The sequence below is a fragment of the Aquila chrysaetos genome, chromosome 24 (assembly GCF_900496995.4).
Source record: "Aquila chrysaetos chrysaetos chromosome 24, bAquChr1.4, whole genome shotgun sequence".
NCBI lineage: Eukaryota > Metazoa > Chordata > Aves > Accipitriformes > Accipitridae > Aquila > Aquila chrysaetos.
In genome coordinates this window covers 3,942,248-3,964,605 of record NC_044027.1, presented here as the reverse complement: position 1 = coordinate 3,964,605, position 22,358 = coordinate 3,942,248, and the positions used below count along the sequence as shown (strand labels likewise).

Here is a 22,358-nt window from a genome sequence, read left to right as displayed (position 1 = left end):
GCTGGGGGGGTCAGTGGAGGTGGATTGGGGGGGTCTGGGGTGGGGGGAGGCACTAGGCAGCTCAGTGGAAGAGGACTGGGGGGGCCTGGGGCAGGAGGGGGTGCTGGGGGGGGGTGCGCCCCCATTCACAGCATCCCCGCACACCACCCACCCCAGTTCTACCAGTATCAGAGCACTAAAACAGCACAGTCAATGGCAGCTCGGTGCTGGGGTCCTGCAGGCAGCTGCACCCCCAGACCACCTCGACGGGCGCCTGATTGCTCGTGGGGGTCCTGACTCAGCCCCGGCGCTCCTGATGTCATGTGTTAAATAATAACGCCCGCGGCCAGCGCTTGGCCTTGGATGAGGCACGGCTTCACGGCCGGGAACGTGCAGGGTCTCCGGGAGGGTTCAGGGCACACGCGAGGGGGCTGCCCTGCACGCACGACAACAGGGAGGCCACGGGGAGAGTTAGGCTGGGCTGCAGATTTTACAGTTGCAATTTTTACAATTGCAATCGCTCCGGAATTACAATCCCACCCGTGCCGTTACGGCACGGAGCTGTCGGACATCAGCCACGGGTTTGGAAGGGTGGCAGGGGCTCCTCGGCCGTGATACGCGGGTGCTCCTGCTCTGCTCCAGCGCCGAGTCACCGAGCCGTGCCTCTGCGGTCCTGCCCTTTCTGCGGGGATGCCGTCGGCCGCACGCCGGTCACGCCGCGGTGCTTTGGCAGCCGGGGAAGCCCGTCGGGCAGGCGTCCTGCCCGTCAACACGTGCCGTTGTCGCAGGTGCACGCTTGCCCGTGGGGGACCTCGTGGCGTTTCCAGGGCGGTGGCTTCGGTGGAACGACGGCTGGTCCCACCTCGGAAAGGCCGGAGTGACCCATCTGTCGAGTCTTGAGTCCCCGTGCCCGGCTGGTCTCCTAACGAGGACTTTGCCCATTAATCTTTCCACCGTGTAGGGGGATGGTGGAGCGTGGAGAGCGCAGGCAGCAGCCGCTTTGCAGGTCGGGCTGGGAGCTGGCAGCAGGGAAGGGGGGGAGCCACCCACCACCCCACCACCGCCCGGTGGTACAAAGTCCATAGCGGCAAACGGGTCAAGATAAAGCGGTGGAGACCAACCTTCCGCTAAAACCAAACAGCAGATTAACTTCCCCAGCACCGATCCGAGACCTTGAAGGGTCCCTGGGGAATTGCAGCGCTGGTTCGACAGCACCGCTGAGACCCCTGCGCAGGGATGAGGAGAGCAGCAGCCTGCGGAGATGCTCGCCTGCCCCTTCTCCTTTTCCTCCTGCTTCTCTCCCTGCCCAGGTGATTTTGCGGAGATGTAAACCACCAGTGAGCACTGCAATAACCCGTGCACCAACACCACCCTGCACAGCCTCTCCCAGCGGTGCCACCAGCTCGCCATGGAGCCTGGCCGCCTCCTCTGACAAATTACCATCGCTACAGACTTAGACTGCAGTCCTGAACCTGGTCCCAAAGACCTACATAACGCACGAGCTGCCTGCACCCCTCGGGGCTCCCAACAGAGCCCCGAAATAAGACCCAGCTCCTGGGCAGCGTGGTGCTCGGAGCATGCGGGTGGCAGAGGTCTGGTCCAGTCCCTGCAGACATGGTTTTTTTTTGGGGGGGATGCTGTGTCTGTTCCCATCCCCAAAGTCCCATCAGCAGACAGGAAAATCTTAGGGCATGTGAGAAATACACAAAAATACACCAAAGACGCTCTGCCCTGCGTCAGGGACTCTGCTAAATTTTACCCTGACTCGTGCCCGAGTGTAATTGTTGCAGCCGAAGCCGGTCTAAATGGCTTTTAGGAGACTCGTCAGGTGTTCAGGGCTTGCGAAAACTAGGACATCCTGACTTGCCTCTGGCTAACTCCTTTGTGAGAACCCAGCCAAAGTTTCTCCACCTCTAAATTGGGGTGTAATGACACTTCCCCTCTTTCATGAAGCTTCAACTCTTTCTGATCTAGGCAGGAAAATAAATCACCGCGCGGATCATAAAAGTCATCAAAACGGCAACCTAGGGTGAACTGAGCCGCAGATGGAGGGAAGGGCGCGGACGCTCGGAAAATGAGAGGTAGTGAGAAAAACAGATGTCATCTAGAGCTCTTTCCCCTGTAGGGTTAATGTACACCCCCCCCCTCCGCCATCCTTTGCTCTTCCCCTCCCTGCCTGCCGCTGTGATTCCCTGCCATTGGCTGTCTCTGTAGGTTTAGGCTAAAAAGCCTGTAATTAGGACCCCGGCTGACACAGCTCCAGTTTCCTGGGCAGGCAGATTTAAAAAAAAAAAAAAAAAAAAAAAAAGAGAGAGAGAGGAAAAAAAAAAAATTGTTTCCCTGACTGAGCTTGGATGTTTTCCTTTCGCTTTGCAAAGTTTTCCCTGCTCAGCCTCCATTCCCTCGCCTCCTCCGGAGCGGGGCGGGACGGCGGCCGCCGGAGCGGGGCTGGAGCGGTCGGTGGAGCCCGGAGCGACGGAGTCCCGGTACCGGGCTGCGGGGAAAGGGCAGGTAGGTCAGGCTGGAAAGGTTTCCCGGGATCGGTTCTCTGAACTACGTGTTGAGAAGGGGCTTGGGAGTCGGGGGGGGGGGGGGGGGGGCAGTGGGAGAGTCCCCGTGCGGGGGGACGGGGAGGTGGGCGAGGGGAGCGGGTGGGTTTTTTGGCTGTTCTTCTCTGGGACAAATAAATGAGGGGGAGGCAAATGGTATCGCTGCCCCCGCAGTCTTTGTTTTTTGGGGAAACGTTCCCCGAGAGCAGGAGACGGCGTCTGCTCCGTCGTGCCGGATTCTGCCATCCCGGGCTGCGCGGCCACCTTCCACGTCCCGCAGCAGGCAGGTGCGCGGGCGTGGGGCTGGCAGGGCTGCCCGGCTCCCGTGGATGATGAGGGTCTCTGGGAAGGGGTGTTGGGTCCCCCATCCCTCCTCCACCCGGGATTCAGCGGGAATGGGATGTTTTGGGATTGGCAAGGGAGTTTTTCGCCAGAGGCGGCTGGGCCCCATCGCACACCGACACGCCGGGGTGAAATCCGGTGGCCACGGGGCAGAGGTGGGGTGGTGGGTCTCAGTTCGTACCCGCGGGTGTACGAATGGCCGAGTCACGGCGGGTTAATGGGGTATTGCTCCCCGCTGAGCCGGGGCAGCCGGCCGTGCCTGCGCTCTTACGATGGGGGAAAACACACTAAAAAAGGCCCTTTGCAGCACTGGCACATCCCCTGGCGAGCAAACAGGCCATGGCGTTGGCCACGGTCCCCTCCAGTGACGTGGAAGACGTGGTGCCGTATGGTGGAGCGTGATGCCGAGACCCCCTTATCATTTGGGGGGCTGCGCTGACCCTGTCCCTCCACACTGCTGGCCCATGAGACTGTGTGCCCAGCCAGCAGCACCCAAGCGTTTCTCCACCTCGTGCCATCACGGGTCCCAAAGCCACCGCAGGCTCCTTCGTGAGACAGGCTCCCGCTCTGGCAGCCTGGCTTGGGCTGCATTGCAGGACTAGCTGCTCCGGCTCGCCTTGCCAGACCTCAGCTTATCTCACCCCAGAAGAGATGCATCTTTATTGGTCTGTATCTTTATTTCCACGTACCTTCATTGCAGCTGTGTTGACAGGAACTCAAGCGAAAACAGGTTATCCTGTGGGTGAGGTGGTGAATACAGAGCTATGCCTCTGTAAGCTGCCAGTGCTTTTGGGTGCTTGAAAGGGGATCTGGTCTTTTTGGTGATGGTGAGCTGTTGTGTTTCCTCGGGGTTGTGGAGCTGGGGAGTGTTTGGTGCTTCTGAAAAATAGGCTAGAGGGGTCTGAAAGTGAGTCTTCTAAGATGGAGAGGTGACTATAAAACGAAAGGCTGTGGCAGAGATGCAGATCAGCCCCCGGCCGTGCTGGGAGCAGGGAGCCTGTGCTGAATGCGAATGGGTCGGGGTGGCTGCACTGCAAGTTAATGTGTGACCTTGGCAGGAGAGGGCTGGGAGCCCGCACACCCTCCCACAGCCAGCTGGAGACAGGGGCTGCCCCCAGGGAGCCAAATAAGATTAATATTCCCATGAATTTTAGCCTCCTGTACCCAGGGAGCTGCGACTGCTTCGCAAAGGGCTCTAGCTACTGCGCGGAAGGTGCTCAGAGCAGGAAGGGGAATCCTGCGAGAATCCACTGAGCCAGGAGGTGCCAGCACCAGGGCTGGAGCCTGGACGGCCCTTTGCAGCCATGCTAACACCGCAAGGCCACGAGCAGGCAGGGCAGCGCGGCGGGGACGTTGCCCATCCTTTGGAGAGCACAAGGGAGCTGAGCAATGGCAGTCTGGAGGAGCTCCCACAGGCAGGACGAGAGGCTTTTAAAGCAAAGGCAAATGACAGCCAGTGGCACTCAGCCTGCCCGACTGGTCCCTCGCACGTCCCTTCTGGGGGGACGAACATCCAGCGCTCGGGTCTGTGCTGGCAGGGAGGAGCGGCTCCCCAAAGCACCCTCCTGCCTCAAAAACAGGGACAGGAGAGCCTGGACCAGGCGTCGGGGGAGATGGCAGGGGCAGGCAGGGAGCATCCCTGTATCCCTTTTGCAGGCCAGCGGGGAAGAGCAATAGCAGGACTGCCTGGAGGTGGTGAGGAGGGGAGGAAGGAAGAGGGGACAGGGAGAGGGAGCAGAGGAGACGGACCTGTTAGGGCTGCCTGGCTCCTTAGCATAGAAGATGCATACCACTGTCACTGTCTGGGGCTAATTACAGGGACTTGTCTACAGCCCAGACGGCTGCCAGCCGGTGTAATCACATCAAACCAGGCTGGGCTGGGCTCTCCAGTTCAGCCCCATGGATTCATAGCAGCCAGGAACCCTGCCCTCTCTGCTCTCCCCCAGCATCAGCCCACTGGGCTCCCTGCTGCCAGCCCTGGGACGAGGTGCCCTGTGCACCCTGCTACGGGACTGGGGCCACGCAGGCACCGCCAGCTCTGCTGAGTCTGCGGACCATCGCAGGGGTCTAATTACAGCAAAGCCCCAACAGATTAGACAAATGCAGCTTGGAGGCTTAATAAGCCAAGCACAGCCTGGGACTGCCATTCGCCTCCCATGGGGAGGGAAAAGCAGAGACATGTGTTACCCAAACAAGGCAGGAGCAGAGCTGGGGCCGGACACCGAGCCCACGGAGATCCCCATTCAGCATCCCCAGGGACACACACAATCCTCCTGCACAGCTGGAGAGCTGAGACCGTTTGCTGTCCCAACACCAGCGGTGGTACAGCGGTCCTTCACCAAGTCAGCAAGGCGAGAGCTCTCTTTGGGCTGCAAATACACAGAGTTGAGTCAGATTATGTCATCCCTATCCCTTCCAGAGCTGAGCATAGCTTTGAACAGCACCATGCAACCAGCCCTGCAGTCTTTCTGGGCTAATCCCAGGGCTGGCAGACCCCAAACCCCAGGAAAGAGTAAGCAGCCCTTTTGTTTTATCCCGCTGATTAGCCCATCTGCAGTGTTAATCATTGACCCAGGTGCATGGCAGGGAAACCTGAGCTGCCCAGGCTGATTCCACCGGCTCCCAGCTCCAGAGCTGGCCACCTTTGGGTGCAACACCCCAGCACCCCAAGATGCTACATAGGAAGGGACAGCTGTGGTGGGGGGAGCTCACTGGGAATGGGGGCTGAGCTGGGGGTGTTGAAGCTGTTTAGTGGGAGCAGTGGGGATGCGGCTGCTGGTGCTGGGCAGGATGGCCCTGACAGCAGGGGCAGGGGGGGATAAACCAGATGTGCAGAAATACCATCTCAGCGCAGAGGAGTTCACTGGTCCCCATGGTGGCAGTGATGAAGGAGGACCTAAGTGCGTGCCCTGGGGCTTACCACCTCTCAACCCTTAGCCTGAGCCCGTGCCAAGCCGCTTGCTGTATAAAACACTTTCCAGAGCAGTTGATCAATCCGTGGTGGGCATTGCAGGGGGTGAATCCAGGGGTGCCCTGCGGCTGTTTGGTCACAGCACTGGGACTTGCCCCCGGAGCAGCGGCTCAGCTCCATCCCACCCACGTCCCACCCTCGCTCCCCCCGCCGGGGCAGGAAGCACGGGCAGAGGGCATCGGGCTCCGGGCCAGCGTCCAGGGAGCCCCAGGAGCCACCGCATCGCCACCTCGTCTTTGTTTTGGAAAGCCAAGCCAGGAAGGAAGCGAGCGGTGAAAAGCGCCGCGTGGGGAGGAGGGGACGGGACCGGATGGGTTTCCACTGCGTAACCATTAGCCAGGCGAGGTGGTGGCGGCTGGGCGAGCCGGCTGCCCGGGCAGGAACAGCCACTCGGGGCAGAACAATAGCAGCCCAAGGGGAATAAATTATTTTCCACTGAATTGGGCTAGACCTCGGTCTCCTCCCTCTGCCCCGCTCAGGGACGGGCCACTAGACCAGGGATTAGCCGTACGAGCAAAGGACTGGTGGCAGCCAGGGAAAATCTCCTGCTGTGGGTGAGCGAACGGCTGGTGCCATTTCCCAAAACCTCTTCCAGCTTGAGCACGGACACCCGGGGTCTTCCCTGCCTGGCTTCAACCCACCACTGTCCCATCAGCGCCTCCTGCTCAGCAGACAAAGCCCCAGCCCTGCCAAGCACCCTTGCCCTCGGTGTGGGTTTGTTTATAACCCCTGCAGAGAAAGGAGAAGTCCCCAAAAGCCCTTGGACTTCTGCAGCGGTTCAGCCAAGGGGTCTCGATGTTGTGGTTGCGCTGAGCATCGTCCCAGCTGGACCTGCCCCGGGGTCCCTCCCCGGGACGAGGGGCTGCTCGTCCCGCTGCCACGTGGAGACGGGTCCGCGCTGGGCAGGCGGGATGATACGTGTCCCAGCGATGGATCCCTGCTCCCTGCCTCGATGAGGATCTCACCAGCTCTGATCCTCTCTCCCCAGCTCATGTCCCTGCCGAGCCCTGCATGGCCCCAGCGAGATGAGCCTCCCCCCTGCGCCACTGCCACCGGCCTCCCGCCAGCCTCGTCCGACAGCGACTCCGGCTGTGCCCTGGAAGAGTACCTGGAGCCCCCCGCGGACCCCGCACCCCCCGAGGTGGGCAGCACCCTGGCTCTCCCCCTGGGCTCCCTTTGCTCCCCGGTCTCCCCCAGCCCTGCAACTGCCAGCCACGGGTGGTACCAGCAGCAGAGCACCCCCAGCCCCAGCATAAAACACACGTTTTAGCAACCTCGAGCACCGCAGCTTAATCCCCCTAAAAACCTGCTTGTGTTTCTCTGTCCCACGCGACATCCCAAGGTTCCGCTGCGCTTCGGCACCCGCTCGCCGCAGCCTGCCTCTCCCGCCGACAAGATCCAGCTCCGTGCCAGAGCCCTCCTGCAGCAGCTGCCTCCTCAGGACTGCGATGTAAGACACGCGTTTTTTTTTGGGTGCTGCCCACCCAGGGGCTTCACCCACCGTGCAGCCCCTCACCTCCGCCTCCCCGTGCAGGAGCGGTACTGCCCCGACCTCGCGGAGGAGGAGAAGAAGCAGCTACGAGCGTTCAGCGCCCGACGGAGACGGGAGGCGCTGGGGCAGGGGCTGGCATGTCCCGTGCCGGGTCCCTGCCACGGCTGTCCCTGCAAGAAGGTGAGGCAGCACCCATTTCCCAGTAGGGACCCATCCCCAAAAGCCAGCCTGGCCCCCCCAACCCCGCGTCCCTCTGCCTTGCAGTGTGGCAGGAGGCTGAACAAAGGGGACCCAGGGATTTCAGCGTCTCGGCTGGGGAACCAGTTTTGGCACCCGTCCTGCTTCTCCTGCCACTTCTGCCACCAGCCCCTGGTGGACCTCATCTACTTCCAGCAGGACGGGAGGATCTACTGCGGCCGGCACCACGCCGAGCTCTTCCGACCCCGCTGTGCCTCCTGCGACCAGGTGGGTGCTGGGCAGGGGAGAGGCTTTTTACCTCCCTTTTGCTGTTGTTAAAAGCTCCTGAGCTTGGCCAGGGGCTGCAAACGCAGCAAGAGCCACCGGTGGACGTGAGGAAAGGTTCCTTCCTGAGCCTCGCAGAGAGCCCCGTGCCTGCGCCGAGGCACGGCGGTTCCTCCTCTCTCCTCGGCGCAGCAAAGCATCCTCCAGGCTACGAGTTGGCTAGCGGGGTGCTTAGGGGATGGCTTGTTCCCCCCCCCCGCAGCTGATCTTCATGGAGGAGTGCATCGAGGCGGAGGGCCGGCGCTGGCACCTGGACCACTTCTGCTGCCTGGAATGCGACGTGCCCCTGTGCGGGCAGCGCTACGTGATGAAGAGCGGCCGGCCCTGCTGCCGCGGCTGCTTCGAGAGCCTCTTCGCCGAACCGTGCCAGGCCTGCGGGGACCCCATCGGTACGGACACCCCCCCCCCCATCCCTCCCCTCAACCCTGGGCAGGGCGCAGCGGGGCTTTCTCTGCCCAGGCAGGCGGGACGTGGGCTGGGAGGGTTGCAGAGCCAGAGCCCCGCGGCTCGGCTCGGTGCGGAGGATGGTTTTTGGCACACGGCTGAGGGAAGAGCCTCCCTCTCACCGGCGGTTGCCCCTCAGGTGCCGACAGCGAGGAGGCCACCCACCAAGGGCTCCACTGGCATGCCCGAGCCGCCTGCTTCTGCTGCAGCCTCTGCCGAAAGCCGCTGCGTGGGCAACCCCTCACCTCCCGCCGCGGCCGGCTCTTCTGCTCCGAGACCTGCAGCCTGGGGCGGGATGCATCCTCCGCTACCTCCGACTCTTCCGACTCGGCTTTTGCATCGGCTCCGTCCCCCGATTCGACGCCCCTCTCCCGAGCCAGCCCTGCCGGCAGGACCACGCCGGGGACGGGCAGCACCTCGGTGGCGGGGGGCTGCAGGCAGCGGGTGGAAGGGGCAGGTAGGGATCCTAGTGCTCCGTTTGCTACGTGGCAGGAGGGGAGTAGGAGCAAAACCAGGCTCTGTTTAGCCCCTGGGTACTTTATGGGGTACGTCGCACAGGCGCAGCCCGACGCAGGGCTGGAGCAGCGGCGATGAGCCCCCAACCCACCTCCTGCAGGAGGGCGAGTGCTGGCGGCTGGGGTTTGCTCGCTTTGCTGCACCCCGAGGCAGCCCTCGCTGCAAAAAGGGCAGGCTCAGCCTTCCCCTTCCTCACCCATCCTTGCTTTCCTTCTTCCAGAGGCTTGTTTGGATCAGGCCCCCGTACATCCTGCATTCAGGAGCCTGGAGGACCACGGAGCAGCTGCTAAGGAGCGGAGCAGGGATGCTGTGCACACAGCGATGCTGGGATCACCAGCGGGCCACCCCTCTGCCCCCCAGCCCAGTGCAGAGGGTCCAAATGAGCCTGGAGCCTTGGGCCACCTGGTTTCGGGGGGCTCTGAGCCCCGAACACCCGCAGGCAATGGAAACCCACGCTTCCGAGCGGGCACATCCCCTGCTCGACACAGCCCACGGCCAGAGGACATCGACCTGCAGGACATCACGGAGGAGGACGACTCCTGGTGTCCCACCTGCTCTTCATCTTCGGACTCAGACTCGGAGGAAGAGGGTTTCTTCTTCGGGAAGCCCATTCCCAAGCCCGGGATGAGTTCCCTGGGCAGGGAGCCCCAGGGGAGGGCCGGGAGCAGGACGGCAAAGCCACGGGGCAGCAGCAAGCACTGCAGCGTGTCCTAGCAGCAGGGACTGGGGGGGTCCTCGACCAGCAACGCTGTCCTGCCAGCCCCTGCCGTGGTCTCAACACGTTCCAAGCGCGTTTTGGACACAGCCCAAGGCTGGTGGGGAGAAGCCGCTGGGATCCTTCCCCCCCGGCGGCTGCTGGCAAAGCACAGCCTGCAATTCCTGCCAGCCTCTCCCACAATTAGGAACAGGTAAAGCAGGTAGGGAGCAGAGAGCCGGCAACCTGCACCAGGGCTCCCATCTCAGACAAGGCGGCAGCCCCGGAGAGCAGCCGCACGCAGGGGAGGGTGGCTGGGTGCTTAAGACAAGGGCAGCTGCCTGCATCGTCCCACTGCAGGGCTGCTGCTGGGGACCCACGGGGACAGGAGGGGTGCTGGCCGTCGGGGTCGGATCCTTCCCTGGGACACCTCCTTGGAGGATGAGCACCGCTTCCAGATGCTCTCCATCCCTGGTGACACCGTATCCTGCTGCCACCGTGGGGAGGGGACCAGGGGGGCAGCTCTGCTGCTGACGATGCTCCAATAAAGTTTGGCTGAAATCTGAACACAGGAGAGCCACCGTATGTCTGCCCCATTCCTCCCCGTCCCAGGGTCATTGCGGTCAGAGGAGCCTGAGACCCAGGGGCAGCCGCTGCCCTCTGCCACAGCCGGGGGGGGTCCCCCACGGTGGGTTCACTGCGGGACCCCTCCCTCACCAGCCCCAGGAGAGCGGGACCAGAACAACAGCAAAACAAGGGGTGCACACATCACAGCTGGTTTATTTTTAGATTTAAAACCAAGAACAAACCCCAGGGTTTCGAGGTACATCCCTGTGAACCAGGAATGGAGCGAGGAGCCGGGGAGCTCCCCACATCCGCTGTCCCTCCCATCACCCTCTAGTAAAACCAGCTCCCCCTTTTGCTGCACGAACAGGTCTGGGCAGGGCTAAAACTAAGCAGCCCCCTCCTCCTCCATTCCCAAGAGAGATGGCGAGACTGTGCCAACGTGTCCGTATCGCCTCGACCCGAGGGCTCCGGCCCCATCACGAGCACCCCGCTGCACGGGCACAGCCCCCCATCACCCCCCTCTAACCCCGGGTGGTGAGAGGGGGTGTCCGTCCGCTCACCCCGGCCCCCCCGTCAGCGGCTGAGGGTGGCCGAGTCATAGCTGTTGATGAAATCCTCCAGCTCCTGCAGGTGATGGATCCGGCCCTGGCGGAGGTTGGCTCTCAGCGCCAGCCCCAGCGCCGGCTCCATGGAGGGCTCCTTCTGCAGCAGCATTGTGGCCACCACCGCGATGGTCAGGCTGAACTGCTGGTACGACTGCAGGGGAGCGGCACGGAGTCAGCACGGGGCACCCCAAAACCTCCCCGCCAGCAGCATGCAGTCCTCCCCCAGGGATATCTTTTCCCTCGGTGCTGGTCCATGAACCCCCCACCAGTATCTGAGCCCCTGCAAACCCCTTCTTGCCCACAAGCACCTTCCCCTGCAACCACCGCCACCAGGAGGGGTTTCTCCGCCGTGACCCCAAAAATGCCAAATTCACATCCCCCATCACCCGGCATCGCTTCTCCCCACCCCGGTTCAAAGGGTCCTCGGGTGAGCCCCCCCACCCTGCGGCTGGTCCCAGACTTCCACGCGCCTCAGCCAGGGGCCACCGGGACTCACCAGCTCGATCTCCTCCTTCCTGGCGAGGACGGCGGCGGAGCGGAGGTCCGTGCTGGCCGGGGAGGGTGTCGGGAGCGTGGAGCAGAGCTGGTGCTGGCTGTCTGCAGCCTGGGTGGTGGAAAAGGCGAGGAAGGGTCAGACGCTTTGAAGGAGAGAGGGACTGGGCAAGGTTGGGACCAAATTGGGGCTGCCAGTACCGATTACTAGCCAAGGACTGGTCACCCTGCGGGGGGACCCGCCGGGACCTTGGCTCCCCGGGGCGCTGGTTTGCCACCTTTCCCTCGGGTGCAAGAGCTGCCCCCAGCTCCCCCCTCTGCCCCAGCCCCGGCAGCATCGCCGCCGAGAGCCGCGATAGCAGATTTCTCTTCCCCATTAGGCAGTAATTAAGCTGCTCTGCAATGCTCTCATTTCCTTCGTTAAAGCTTGAGTCCCGGGGTCGTTCACGCTCCAGCACGCTCTCAAGCCTCTAGTTATTTTTTTGGCCTTTCTCCCAGCTGTCTCCCATTTATCGGCATCTCCGGCACAGCTGGCACCAGGGCTGACACGGGCTCTGCCTCCAGACAAAGCAGCACTTTAACCCCAGCCCGTAATCCTGCAAACGGGGAGGCCAGAGCGGCCCCGCTCGGCTGTTCCTGGGCTACGGCAGTATCCCTCAAGCCCGCAGCACCTGCCCCACGTGGGGACCCTCAGGGCGAGCGTGGGGGAGCAGAGGCACCCTGACCCCCGTACCGGTTCCGTCTCACCGGACCCAGGAGGGTGCTGGGTCCCTGGTGAGGTCTCTGGCGCAGCACAGATATCGGAGCAAGCCTGGCTGGGCTGTGCGTCAGGCTCCACGGTAGCTCCCGGCGGGACCTGCGAGTTGTCGGATGGCTGAAGGACACCGAGAAGCTGTGGGAGAGAAAGCGGCTGGGGGAGGAAGGCAGCTGCCAGCACATCCCCTGCCCGCAGCAGTGGCCTCGATGGGCTCTCACCCGCGGCGGGGGGACACACTGCGGAGCTGCCCACCGCGCGCCGAGACCCACCTCATCGCAGGCAGCTTCTCCCTTGGCTTCTTCAGCTCCATCCTGCAGATGCTGCTCTCCCCCGGAGCACGGGCAGAGCTCAGCACCCGCCTCTCCAGCAGAGCCGGCCGTGGCGTGGACCTTCTCGGCAGGCTCCGGAGGGGCTGTTGGACTGTGGGGATGGGACCCACCATCTGCACCAGCCTTAGGGACGCTTTGGCTGCACGGCTCTACCTGTGCAAAGCATTACAGTTGCATTGCAGAGTCCATGGCAAGGGGAAAAAGGGGCTTGCAAAGGGGACTGCAAGCTCCCGCCTCCCCCTTGGTACTGCTTTTAGGTGGAAAGAGGAGATGCCTTAATTCATACCTCAAGTTGCTCCCCCGTCCCAGCAGGGCTCTTCTCTGGCGGGGCTGGCTCTGTTTCCAAAGCTGTTTCCACTTGGCTGTGGCTGCCTGCAGGTTTCTGCCTGGCTCCTGGCTCGACCTGGGGACATGCAATGACGTGAGGCCAGGACACGTGTCTGTCCCGGGGAGACGAGCTGGGGGACGGGACCAACGGGGTGCTAAAACCCAAAGGAAACCACAGGGCTTTGCAGCCTGGGAGAAGAGTCAGAAAAACTTCCGTGCCTGACAAAGAGACAGCAAGATGAAGAGCGAAAGGGCTGGATGAGAGAGAGAAGGAAGACGTTACACTGGCTGAAGAGACCCCCTGAGCCAGGCACCTCTAGGGGTGCGAGCATCCCTGCCTTTCCCCAGGAGAGTGGTGCTCTCCTACCGACGCCGCTTCTGCTGCCTGCTCCGGCTCTGCAGCCTCTGTCGCAGCCCGGGGATCAGTGGCCGGGCTCTTCTGAGGGCTGCTGGCCGGTCCGGGGGGCTCCGGGACCTTCTTGCTCGCTGCCGGCGGGCCCTGGGGGAAACCACGCTGGTTAGGGGCATGGCGGCACCACGCAGGGCTCAGACCGCGCAAACTCGAGTCACTGGTGGGTGCTGGGGCGGGGCGGGGGGGTAAAAACCCACAACCTGAGCCGTGTGCTTCGTGCTCAGCACATCGCCTTTGCAGGACATAAGCGGCTGGGGAGAAGCGGAGTGCTGCTGCTCTTTGACCCCCGGCTGGCTTGTCCCAGGGAGGGAATGAGAGGACTTGCAGAACGGCCGATTCCCTGCAGAGCGAGAAACACAATGGGAGCGACTCCTCGCTCTGCCCGAGGAGATGCTGGCGAGCACCAAGGAGATGCTGCCGAGGACGAGCACAGCGGCGTGGGACCCCTTGCATCGTACAGCGTTGGCACAAACCTCTGGAGAGCCAGGAACACGGAAAGCGCTGGACCAAGGTTAACTCTCGGTGGCCACGGCGAAGGCGTCTGCCGCGTTTCCCACCCAGGCCATGATAGCCCCAGGACGGGCAGCCATCCTGAAAGCCGCCTCGCTCCCTGCGGGAGCAAAGGCAGCCCCAGGGTAGGGGGTTTAGGCTGGAAGGGGTCTCCGGTGCAACCCCCCCCCCCCCCCTGAGCAGGGCCACCTTCAGCACTGCATCCCCCCTTGGCTGTGCACTGGAGCAAAGCGTGGTCCCGGCACCCCTGCTCACCACCCCACGGCTGCACGGTCCCCCCACCCTCAGCACGGCCACCCACCCCGGCAGGCTGGCGGGGGGCCACGGTGGGTGTTGTTCCTCGCCGGGAAATTCAGACCAGGCAAAGCAGCTGGGGCCAGACCACGGCTCCTGCGGGGAACGGCATGGGTTTAGGCACGGAGCAGGACAGGGGACGCTGCGACTGCAGAGCAGAGAAGCTGGGCTGCCGCTGCGCCCAGTGCCGCGCAGAGAAACCTGTCCCACGCACTGTCCTTGTCACCAGGGCAGCGAATGGCCCCTGCCTCATTTCACCCGCTCCCTGCCCTTGGTCCCGCGGCCGCTGCCAGCCTCCCAGCCCACCGGCCCCTCACCCGGTGCCAGCCCTCTCCGAAGCAGTCCTCAGGTCCTTGGTTTTCTTCCCTGTCATTCCAATGGGGTGGTGGGTGACGGTCATGGGGTGCCCATCTCCTGTCCTCCTCGTTCCCATGGAAGTCGGGGGGGCCAGGGAAGGGTCTGGGGTCCCAGGGACCGGGCTACAACGGCAAATCGTTGCCGGCGAGGATGGTGGCACACTGTGCGGAGCCACACAGCTGCCACCCCCTCAGCCCATCTCCCCCCTCACCTGGTCCCAGTCCTCTCCGAAGTAGTCCTCAGGTCCTTGGTTGTCTTCTCTGTCATCCCAAGGGGGTGGCGGGGCACGGTTGTGGGTTGCCCATCTCCTGTCCTCCTCATTCCCATGGAAGTCGGCGGGGCCAGGGAAGGGTCTGGGGTCCCAGGGACCAGGCTGCAATAGCAAATTGCTGCCGGTGAGGATGGTGGCACGCTGGGGGTAGCCACACAGCTGCCACCCCCCCCCGGCCTGTCTCCCCCCTCACCCGGTGCCAGCCCTCTCCGAAGAAGTCCTCAGGTCCTCCTCTGTCTTCTCTGTCATCCCAAGAGGGTGATGGGGGACAGTCGTGGGGTGCCCATCTGCCCTCCTTGTTCCCATGGAAGTCGGCAGGGCCAGGGAAGGGTCTGGGGTCCCACGGACCGCGCTGCAATGGCAAACGGTTGCTGGTGAGGACGGCAGCTCGCTGGGGTGTTTTTGTTTTGCTGCTGTTCCCCCTCCCCGCCACAGCCCTCGGCTCTTTCTTCCTCTCCTGCTCCTGGGGGAACCCCCAGCTTTGGCCACCCCAGACGCGTAGGTGAGACCCGACAGCACCGTCTCCCCTCGCTGCACGGCTGCTCGCCCCGGCCCCTGCCCCCTTACCGGGCACCATCCGCCCCTGCCTCTCCTGTGCTGGTGCTCCCAGGGCGGCTTGTCCCAGACGTCCTGGGGGCCGTGAGCGTGGGACGGTGGCGGTGGTCCAGTCTGCCACGGACCGGGCTGCGGAGCGGGCACAGGAAGATGAAAGCAGGATGAGACCCTCACCTTCACCCTTGCACTGGCTGGACACTGAGCAGGGACGGGGAGCCAGGAGCCCATCCGCCCTTCTCCCCTGGCCGAGGTCCTAGACGATTCCTAATTCTTCGCCATACTGCAGCGATGCTCTCCTGGCTCCTCAGCATCTCGAGCGATGGAGCGGCAAGCACCCGTCTTGCCCCACAAAGCTCCTCCGCTCCCAACCACACCGGCAGCCCCAGCTGCGTGGCAGCAGGAAGGTCGCAAAACCACCTACCTCCCTGGAGCAGCCCAGGAATTCCCTCCTGCAGCCCGCCGGTGAGAACATCTTGCCGAAAGCTCGTCCTGGCCCCGGTCCCAGTGAGGAGAAGGCCCCCGCAGGGTCAGCACCCAGCTGCAAAAGGAGAAGCACGAGTGAGCACATCCCACGGAACGTCACTGCCGGTCAGGTGCCCCCGGCTCTGCTGAGCCCCGAGCACTGGGCCGCCTCCAGAGCCACTCGGCATCGCCGCCGGCGAGGACCCGCAGGAGACGGGCGAGCTGGGAGCCGCGCGGACCCGCTCCCCGTCCCAGGAGGGGACACGGGTCCTGGCAATGCCGGGGCTGCTCCCCTGGCACGGGGCACCCGTGCACCCTGCCCGAAGCGGGCTCCCCTCGCCCGTCCCGGCGTCCGCTCGCTCGCAGCCACGTTTCAATCGCCCTGGTGCAAACCGAACAGGTCACGGCACCCACGGCACCACCCCGCTATTGTCCCACGGGATCCTGGCCGAGCCGTTCCCCTTCCCCGGTGCCAGAGCAGGGACAAGCTGCCCGCCGGGTGCCCCCGGCCAGCCTGGCACCGCGGTGGGGTGCAAGCCCCGCTCCAGCCCGTCCCTTGCTGCTCCCATGGGACAGCCTGGCACGGACACGGTTTGGGCTCTCCGTAAGGGTGAGGGGGCTCGAACCCTGGGGATACAAAGGGGCATTGCCCAGGGAAGCCTCGGTGGCTGCCTCGCTGCTGGGCTGCAGCGGCTGCCTGGGTCAGAGCTCAGGGTTTATTGCAAGGGCCACCATCCCAGGGAGCAGGGGATGCTCTGACCCGAAACCAGCCGACCCCAGCCCGGCCAGGGCACTGGGCTCCCAGAGCCACCAGTTAACCCTCGCAGCCTCAACCCAGGCTGGCAGGAGTTAACGGCAGCACAGGCACCAGGTTTTGTCTCACAGATCAGCAGGGAGCACCCCAGAGCAGCACCGAGAGTAAAAGAGAAAATAACATTTTTGTCCCCAAACTGAGGTTTTACCTGGCAGATCAGTCCCAGGTGGCTCTGGAAAACAGCTCACCTGCCCGGAGAGATGAAACGCCAAGGAGCTTCGGATAGAGACCCCTGCACCCCAACCCAGCTCCCTGCAGCCCCTTACCCCTAGGACTGCCGAATGCAAGCTAATAACGAGTGACTGCTAATGGCAGCCAGGTGCTAATTACCCCCCAGGGAGGCCCCCTGGAGCCCCTCCTTAGCACTTGATTTCCCTTCCCTGAAAACCAAGCTGCGATGCCGTCCAGCAGCTTTTACTCCCGTCTGCAGAGCGTCTCCTCACACCGATTTCAGCTGCTGAGAATAACAGGGGAAGCACAGACGGGGCCCACAGACCCCCCCCCATTTCCCGAGGGCTGCACAGACCCCAGGCAGTACCTCTTCTCAAACCGGCCTCTGATAACCAGGGAGAGCCAAATTCCTCCGGTTATTTAAAATCCCTCAGCAAACCTGGTTTAAAGCAGAACTTGATGCAAACTCTGCGCTGCATCAGCCTCTGGGTGCAGCCCCTGTTCCTGCTCCGTCCCTGCCTCTGTGGCTCCACAGTGCAAGGAGGGGGGACCCTGGACCCCCAGGGCACGGAGCACCCGTGCAAGGGGGACCCTGGACCCCCAGGGCACGGAGCATCCCTGCAGCCCCACATCCCCAGCGCCTGCCACCATCCAGCTCCAGCATCACCTGGATCGGCCACACGGTCCCCCGAGATGCTCCCAGCCTTGTGCCAGGGGATTTGGGGGAGCAGGACCCCCCGGGACTGCAGCACAGCCTGCAGGGACGAGGAGGGGAAGGAGAAGGGTGAGAGGGTCTGCAGAGCGCGGTGACCCTGGCAGGGACGCTGCCATCGCACCCACCTTTGCCGACGCCGGGAGGCCGAGGACCGGCGTGCCCAGCACCCCGCTCCCCGCACGGGCAGCCCCGCTCACCGGGCACGGCTGGTTCCAGCACCGGGGCTGCCGGGAGGCTGCGGCTCAGTGCCAGCGGGTTCACCGAGAGCTGCTCCGGGTCGACGTGCGGCTGAAGCCGCCCGTGTCCCTTCACCCTCTAGCACCGCAGAGGGGTTTGATCCCTGCTCGCAGCATCGCTACCTGCCAGCAGCCCCAGGGACAGAGCCCGCTGCGGCTCAGAGGGTTTTCCGAGCCCGCTGCCGGTCCGACGTATCACCTCCTGGGGCAGCCAGGCACTGGGCACCTCTGCCAGGCACCTACAGCGTCTCCTCCTCCCTATTTCCCTGCGTTCCCGTGGGGAACGGCACGCCCAGGAGTTTGTTAGCACCGGCCAGATGCACCAGTGCAAGGTACGGACATCTCGCTCGGCCCCGCGATGAGCTGCATCACCTTCCCGATGCTTAAGGAACATCTGCGTTGTGTCAGGGTCTGACAGCAGTGGGAGGTTTTGCTGGGGCCTGGGAATGCTTTGATAGCAAGCCGGTTCGAACTCGTCTGCCCAGCAATGCAAACTCCTGCATCGACATGGACGGAGCACAAAGACGAGTTTGTGACCTTGCAGGAAGAAGGGAGGAGATAAGGGAAAACAGGGAGGCTCGGGGTGAGCTCACTGACGCCAAATGTTAGCAAAGGAAGAGATAAAAGGGAAAGCCCAAAGTCTGAGGTGCAGTAAAATCCTTCAAAGACAGCAAACGAGCGGTGCTGTTTGTGGGGACGGGGCAGCCTGCGGCCCATCGGAGCTGGCTGCTTCTCAACGCTGCTCCCACCGGGCAGATAACACAGAGCTTTCCAGCTGGTCGGTTAATTATAGTCTCTAATAGCTATAAATCAATTAACTAAGTGGGTGGATCAATTAGCTCTTTGGGATATGGGAAAGGAATCCAGCAGCAGGGACAAACGTGGCTGCAGCCTGGATGGCCAGTGTCGCAGTACGTCCCCCTCGAGAGCCGAGTGGCTCCACAACCCCACGGCTCCTCAGCTCGTGCACGTCTTCTTATCAGACCTGGGCGTCCCCAAATCGGAGAACTAGCTCTCAGGGAGCAGGGAAATAGGGGTAATAGGAAAGCTATGGTAATTGCTAGGAATTCTGTGTAAGGATAAGCTACTCTGCTTGCTAAAATCTTTATATAATAATAAAGCTCTCGTTGTAACTACAACCCTGTGGCCAGTTCTCCTTCCACAACGGATCCTTAAAAGAACCTGCCCATCCCCGAAGCATCAGGTGACATACAGCGCACCCCAAAAAGTGCAAACCACGTCGGGTTTGGGGCTCCGCAGGGAACGCCTCTGCTCAGGCCGGGTTACTTTTAGCAGGTCTCAGTCCTCCCATCTGCTTTTTCCAGGCAGAAGAGCTCCGGCGCAGGAGAACACAAGAGCTGGTGCAGGGCTGAGGCCCCGTCTCGGTTCACCGATCCGGTTCCAGTTCGCCCAGCACTGTCGCACTGGTAACCAGCCGTCACAGTGACCCCGGCTGCTCCGTCCCGAATTGTTTGCTGTGGGACCACATGGGCACAGTAATATATAATCTGCTGTCAAAGACCATGGAAGTTGAGTCAGGGACGGCCGCAATTACAGCGAGATTAGTACGAGGGCACCGAGAACGGGTGATGGATGCCCAGGTAAGCACCAGTGCAAGGTGCCCCGGCAGCAGGTACGCGTGCAAGGCTTAATGGCACTAATGAGGCGAGTTTTGCTGCTGGGACATTCCCTCCTGATGGAAACGGGCACCTCCCGGGGAAGGCGGTGATGCCTGGGGTGGCCGAGAGCTTTTTTTCCCAAAAAGCCGCAAAGGCTGAGACGGGGGCTGCCAGGAGAAGGGGAGCGGGCTAGGGAAAGGGCAGACCCCGCTGGGGGCAGCGGGCTCACGGTGGGATGGGGGGGGAGAGCGGATAGAGATCGGTGATCCAGAGTGAAAGAGCAGGAAGGAGGGAGCCGAAGGGATGATTTGGGAACGAGGAACAGAACGAAGAAGGTTCGGGCACGGGCAAGGGGGGACAGAGGAAACGGGAGAGACGTTTGTCCAGAATGCCATCGCTGCAACACCGTCCTGCCCACGGGTACCGCCGGTGCTTACTGCGGAGCGCTGTCCTTTGGGGCGCAGCGGCGGCGGCGGCGGCTACAACCGTCCTGGCTCCGGGATCCAACACCTGCACCTGGAAAAGTCACAGTCAGACAAGAAGAGGGGTACCTGCCCGCAGCCCGGCCGGCGTCACGGCCCACGCAGCGTTTCAGGCATTCCCTCGCTTTCCACGCGTTTTTCCCCCTATCTTATCGTCCCCCTCCCCGCACCACCAACAACCCCCGAGAGCGGTTGCCCTCCCCGCCGCTGTGCAAACCCGCTTCCCAGGACCCCCCAGCCCACTCGTGCGGGGGGTCAGCCCCCGGGGGGGGGGGGGGGGGGGGGGGAGCGTGGGGCTTCACTTGCCTGTATGGTGGAGAGATGCACAAGGACCGGCGCTGTTTTGGATTTTTTTCCGAGCAAGCAGCACCCGCTAAAAACAACTTGCGAGGGGCCGAGGTGTGCAAAAACCACCCCCCCCCCCCATACACACACCCCCCCGCTTCCTGCAAGCGTGCAAGGGGCGGATGCCGGCGCCGGGGGCTGCATTTGCCGGTGCCATCCCGCAGACAAACACACACACACACACACACACCAGCCCCCCCCCCACCTTGCAGGGGCAGCCGCGGGAAGGGACGCGTTTCGAGCAAGGCCGCCCCGCCGGGGTTGCACGCCGTTGTCGCCGCCGTTGCTGCACGTTGCCGCTGTGGCGCGGGGGCCGCGCACCGCGCCGCTCGCACGCGGATCCCCGGCTACGCGGGCGGCGCCCCGCGCGCGCCGCCCGCCCGCCCTCAGCCCCGCCCCGCCGCGCCGCGCGCCGGAAGTGACGGTCTCGCGCGGCGGCGGGAGTGAGGTGAGGTGAGGCGAGGCGGCATGGCGGCGGCGGCGGGAGGAGGAGGAGGAGGAGCGGGGACCGCGCCGCAGGGGCTGCGCGGGTGGTTGCGGAGCGCTTACCGCTTCGCCACCGATCGGAACGATTTTCGCAGGTGGGTGCTGCGTGGGCGGGGGGAGGCGGGAGGAGCGGGAGCGGGAGCCAGCGCTGCCCGTTTCTCTCTCTCAGGAACCTGCTGGTGAACCTGGGGCTTTTCGCCGCCGGAGTCTGGGTCGCCCGGAACCTGACGGACATCGACCTGATGGCTCCGCAGCCCGTGCCGTAGAGGCGGTGAGTCCTCGGGGAGCGAGCGGGGACGGGGGTGTCCCGGGAGGCCGCAGGGACAAGGGGCCACCGGCCGACCGGGAGCTGCTCCGCTTCTCTCTAAAACTTGTCTGTGGCTACCGGTGGCCCAACGCTGGCGACCACGGGTGTGTGCCCGTGCTGGCAACCCCCCCCCAAAGCGTGTCAGGGTCCCCCCGGCTCGGGAAGGGGATGTCACCGTGCGAGGTGACCAAATTAACGAGCTACACGAAGGACTAAAGCCTAAAGCGATCTAATTTATACAGAAAGTTGCAAAGCTGTGTTAAATTGCCATATGCCAGCAGACTAGGCTAGAAACAACCTTGTCTAACTCTGCTTAATTGCTGGCCTAGGAAAGAAATAGAGCCACAAGGGAGAAGAGCTCGCCCCACACACACACGAGGACCAGAAGAGATGCGTTTAGCCGTTACGAGTCTCCATACGTTCGCACGAGTACGTTCCGTTCCCCTCCTCTGCAGAGCTGCTACTCGCACTTCAAAGCTGTCGTGCTTGAAGCAGTGACTAGGGGGGGAAAGTTTTAAGTGTGAGAGGGAGAGTTTATTTTCAATTTGTTCTGCAAGGCACAACGAGAGTAGTTTTCTCAAGGATGTGAAGTCATTGTGCGTGGAATTTTCTTCTGTACCCCCATCTCGATGTTTATTAAAGTATGTAGAATAATGACATAACCCACTGGAATTTCATTTTTTTAATAAGAAACTTCAGCTTACAAAAACAAGGTGTAAAAAGAGTAAAGATTTACAAAAAATCATAAAAACATGATTTATATTTCACACCCGAAAGACAAAGGAACAAGTCCAGTCCTGGGTTGTAAGCAGGACCCATCAGCTACTTATTCAAAGGAAAAAACAAAACTGTGACAAGCCCTAGGTAAACTCTAACCACCAGAAGGTTTCCTGGGTAATGTTCAGATGGGATAAAGCTGGGACACTTACTGTAAAGGAATGATGACTGTGTGTGGGAAGAAGCCGCCATTTGGTGTTGCATAGCATTTTAGTGCCCTGGACTGAGACCACAGCTTGCTGTTACCAACTTTAAAGTCCAGCTGTGGGTGGTGAGGCTGGTTGGGGGACAGTGAAAGCACCATGCGAGGCTGACTTGGGAGCTGCAGGTCGGATTTACTCTGATGTGTTACACGACAGCTCCTCCAAGATGCTATTTGTAGAGCAGAATAACTTCCCAGCCCTGAGCATTATGGCAGTAGGACTGCAACATGGCTTCAGATTCTTTGGACAGTTATGCACGGGTTTTTAGTTTAAGACATTCTTCTGAAGTAGCGCTGCCTCCACACTTTGTGACAGAGAACTGCCCCCTTACCTGCCCCAGAGAGAAACTCGCTCCACTACCGATACAGATTCTTAAAAATGCTGTTTTCAAAGCGGGTATTTTAACATCCTGTAAAGAAATTAAGTTCTTTTGAAGTACGGATAATCCAAGCTATGCAGAAACAGTTTCTGCAGGAAAAGGGGATTAATTTGAACATTAAGTCATTTTATAGTTAATCTTAGTTTTGATTTAGAACACACTAATCTCCTCCCGAGGCCTGGGTTCAGGCAGGGGGCAGTTCATGCAGTTAAGTACATAAGGCTGCCATAGGTGACTTATTGGATGTTGTCTTAACAAACCTCGATTAAAATAAAAGCTGCTGAACCTGCGATTAGGAGCAGCACGCTTGCACCAAGCTGCAAGACAGCTGGACAGACTGCCAGAAACATTCAGTAATTAATTGGATTCTCTTGTCA

General features: G+C 62.0%; 4 protein-coding genes across 19 annotated transcripts in view; 2 read left to right on the top strand and 2 right to left on the bottom strand.

The window, feature by feature from the left end:
- Positions 1-2,013: 2,013 nt before the first annotated feature.
- PRICKLE4 (prickle planar cell polarity protein 4) lies at positions 2,014-10,076 on the top strand. Its single transcript, XM_030000581.1, has 9 exons — positions 2,014-2,060; positions 2,358-2,490; positions 6,830-6,982; positions 7,184-7,291; positions 7,376-7,513; positions 7,598-7,798; positions 8,058-8,244; positions 8,439-8,756; positions 9,036-10,076. The coding sequence occupies exons 3-9, from the start codon at positions 6,833-6,835 to the stop codon at positions 9,527-9,529; spliced, it is 1,596 nt and encodes a 531-aa protein (XP_029856441.1). The 5' UTR covers positions 2,014-2,060; positions 2,358-2,490; positions 6,830-6,832; the 3' UTR covers positions 9,530-10,076.
- A 193-nt stretch (positions 10,077-10,269) lies between these two features.
- On the bottom strand, positions 10,270-18,253 carry LOC115335210 (collagen alpha-1(I) chain-like). Of its 14 annotated transcripts, XM_030000582.2 has the most exons (14): positions 15,407-15,658; positions 14,998-15,114; positions 14,624-14,782; positions 14,371-14,532; positions 14,120-14,281; positions 13,810-13,898; positions 13,472-13,608; positions 13,199-13,338; positions 12,954-13,085; positions 12,546-12,662; positions 12,200-12,412; positions 11,907-12,065; positions 11,178-11,285; positions 10,270-10,832 (listed from the first exon to the last, which is right to left on the bottom strand). In XM_030000582.2, the coding sequence occupies exons 1-14, from the start codon at positions 15,551-15,553 to the stop codon at positions 10,650-10,652; spliced, it is 2,025 nt and encodes a 674-aa protein (XP_029856442.2). In that variant the 5' UTR covers positions 15,554-15,658; the 3' UTR covers positions 10,270-10,649. The 14 variants fall into 14 exon arrangements, 12 of the variants coding, with proteins under 12 accessions (XP_029856442.2, XP_040975817.1, XP_040975812.1 ...); XM_041119883.1 differs by having other exon boundaries at positions 13,472-13,898; positions 15,407-15,660; XM_041119878.1 differs by adding an exon at positions 17,273-18,253 and having other exon boundaries at positions 12,954-13,898; positions 15,407-15,523.
- A 2,007-nt stretch (positions 18,254-20,260) lies between these two features.
- On the top strand, positions 20,261-21,284 carry TOMM6 (translocase of outer mitochondrial membrane 6). Its single transcript, XM_030000014.1, has 3 exons — positions 20,261-20,410; positions 20,485-20,586; positions 20,952-21,284. The coding sequence occupies exons 1-2, from the start codon at positions 20,298-20,300 to the stop codon at positions 20,579-20,581; spliced, it is 210 nt and encodes a 69-aa protein (XP_029855874.1). The 5' UTR covers positions 20,261-20,297; the 3' UTR covers positions 20,582-20,586; positions 20,952-21,284.
- Positions 21,285-21,315: 31 nt separating this feature from the next.
- Positions 21,316-22,358, bottom strand: part of USP49 (ubiquitin specific peptidase 49) — a 38,288-nt gene continuing 37,245 nt past the window's right edge. For all 3 annotated transcript variants that reach the window (XR_005931301.1, XR_005931303.1, XR_005931302.1), the window contains one exon: positions 21,316-22,011. The gene's annotated coding sequence lies outside the window, so the exon portion shown is untranslated. The remainder of the gene's footprint in view (positions 22,012-22,358) is intronic.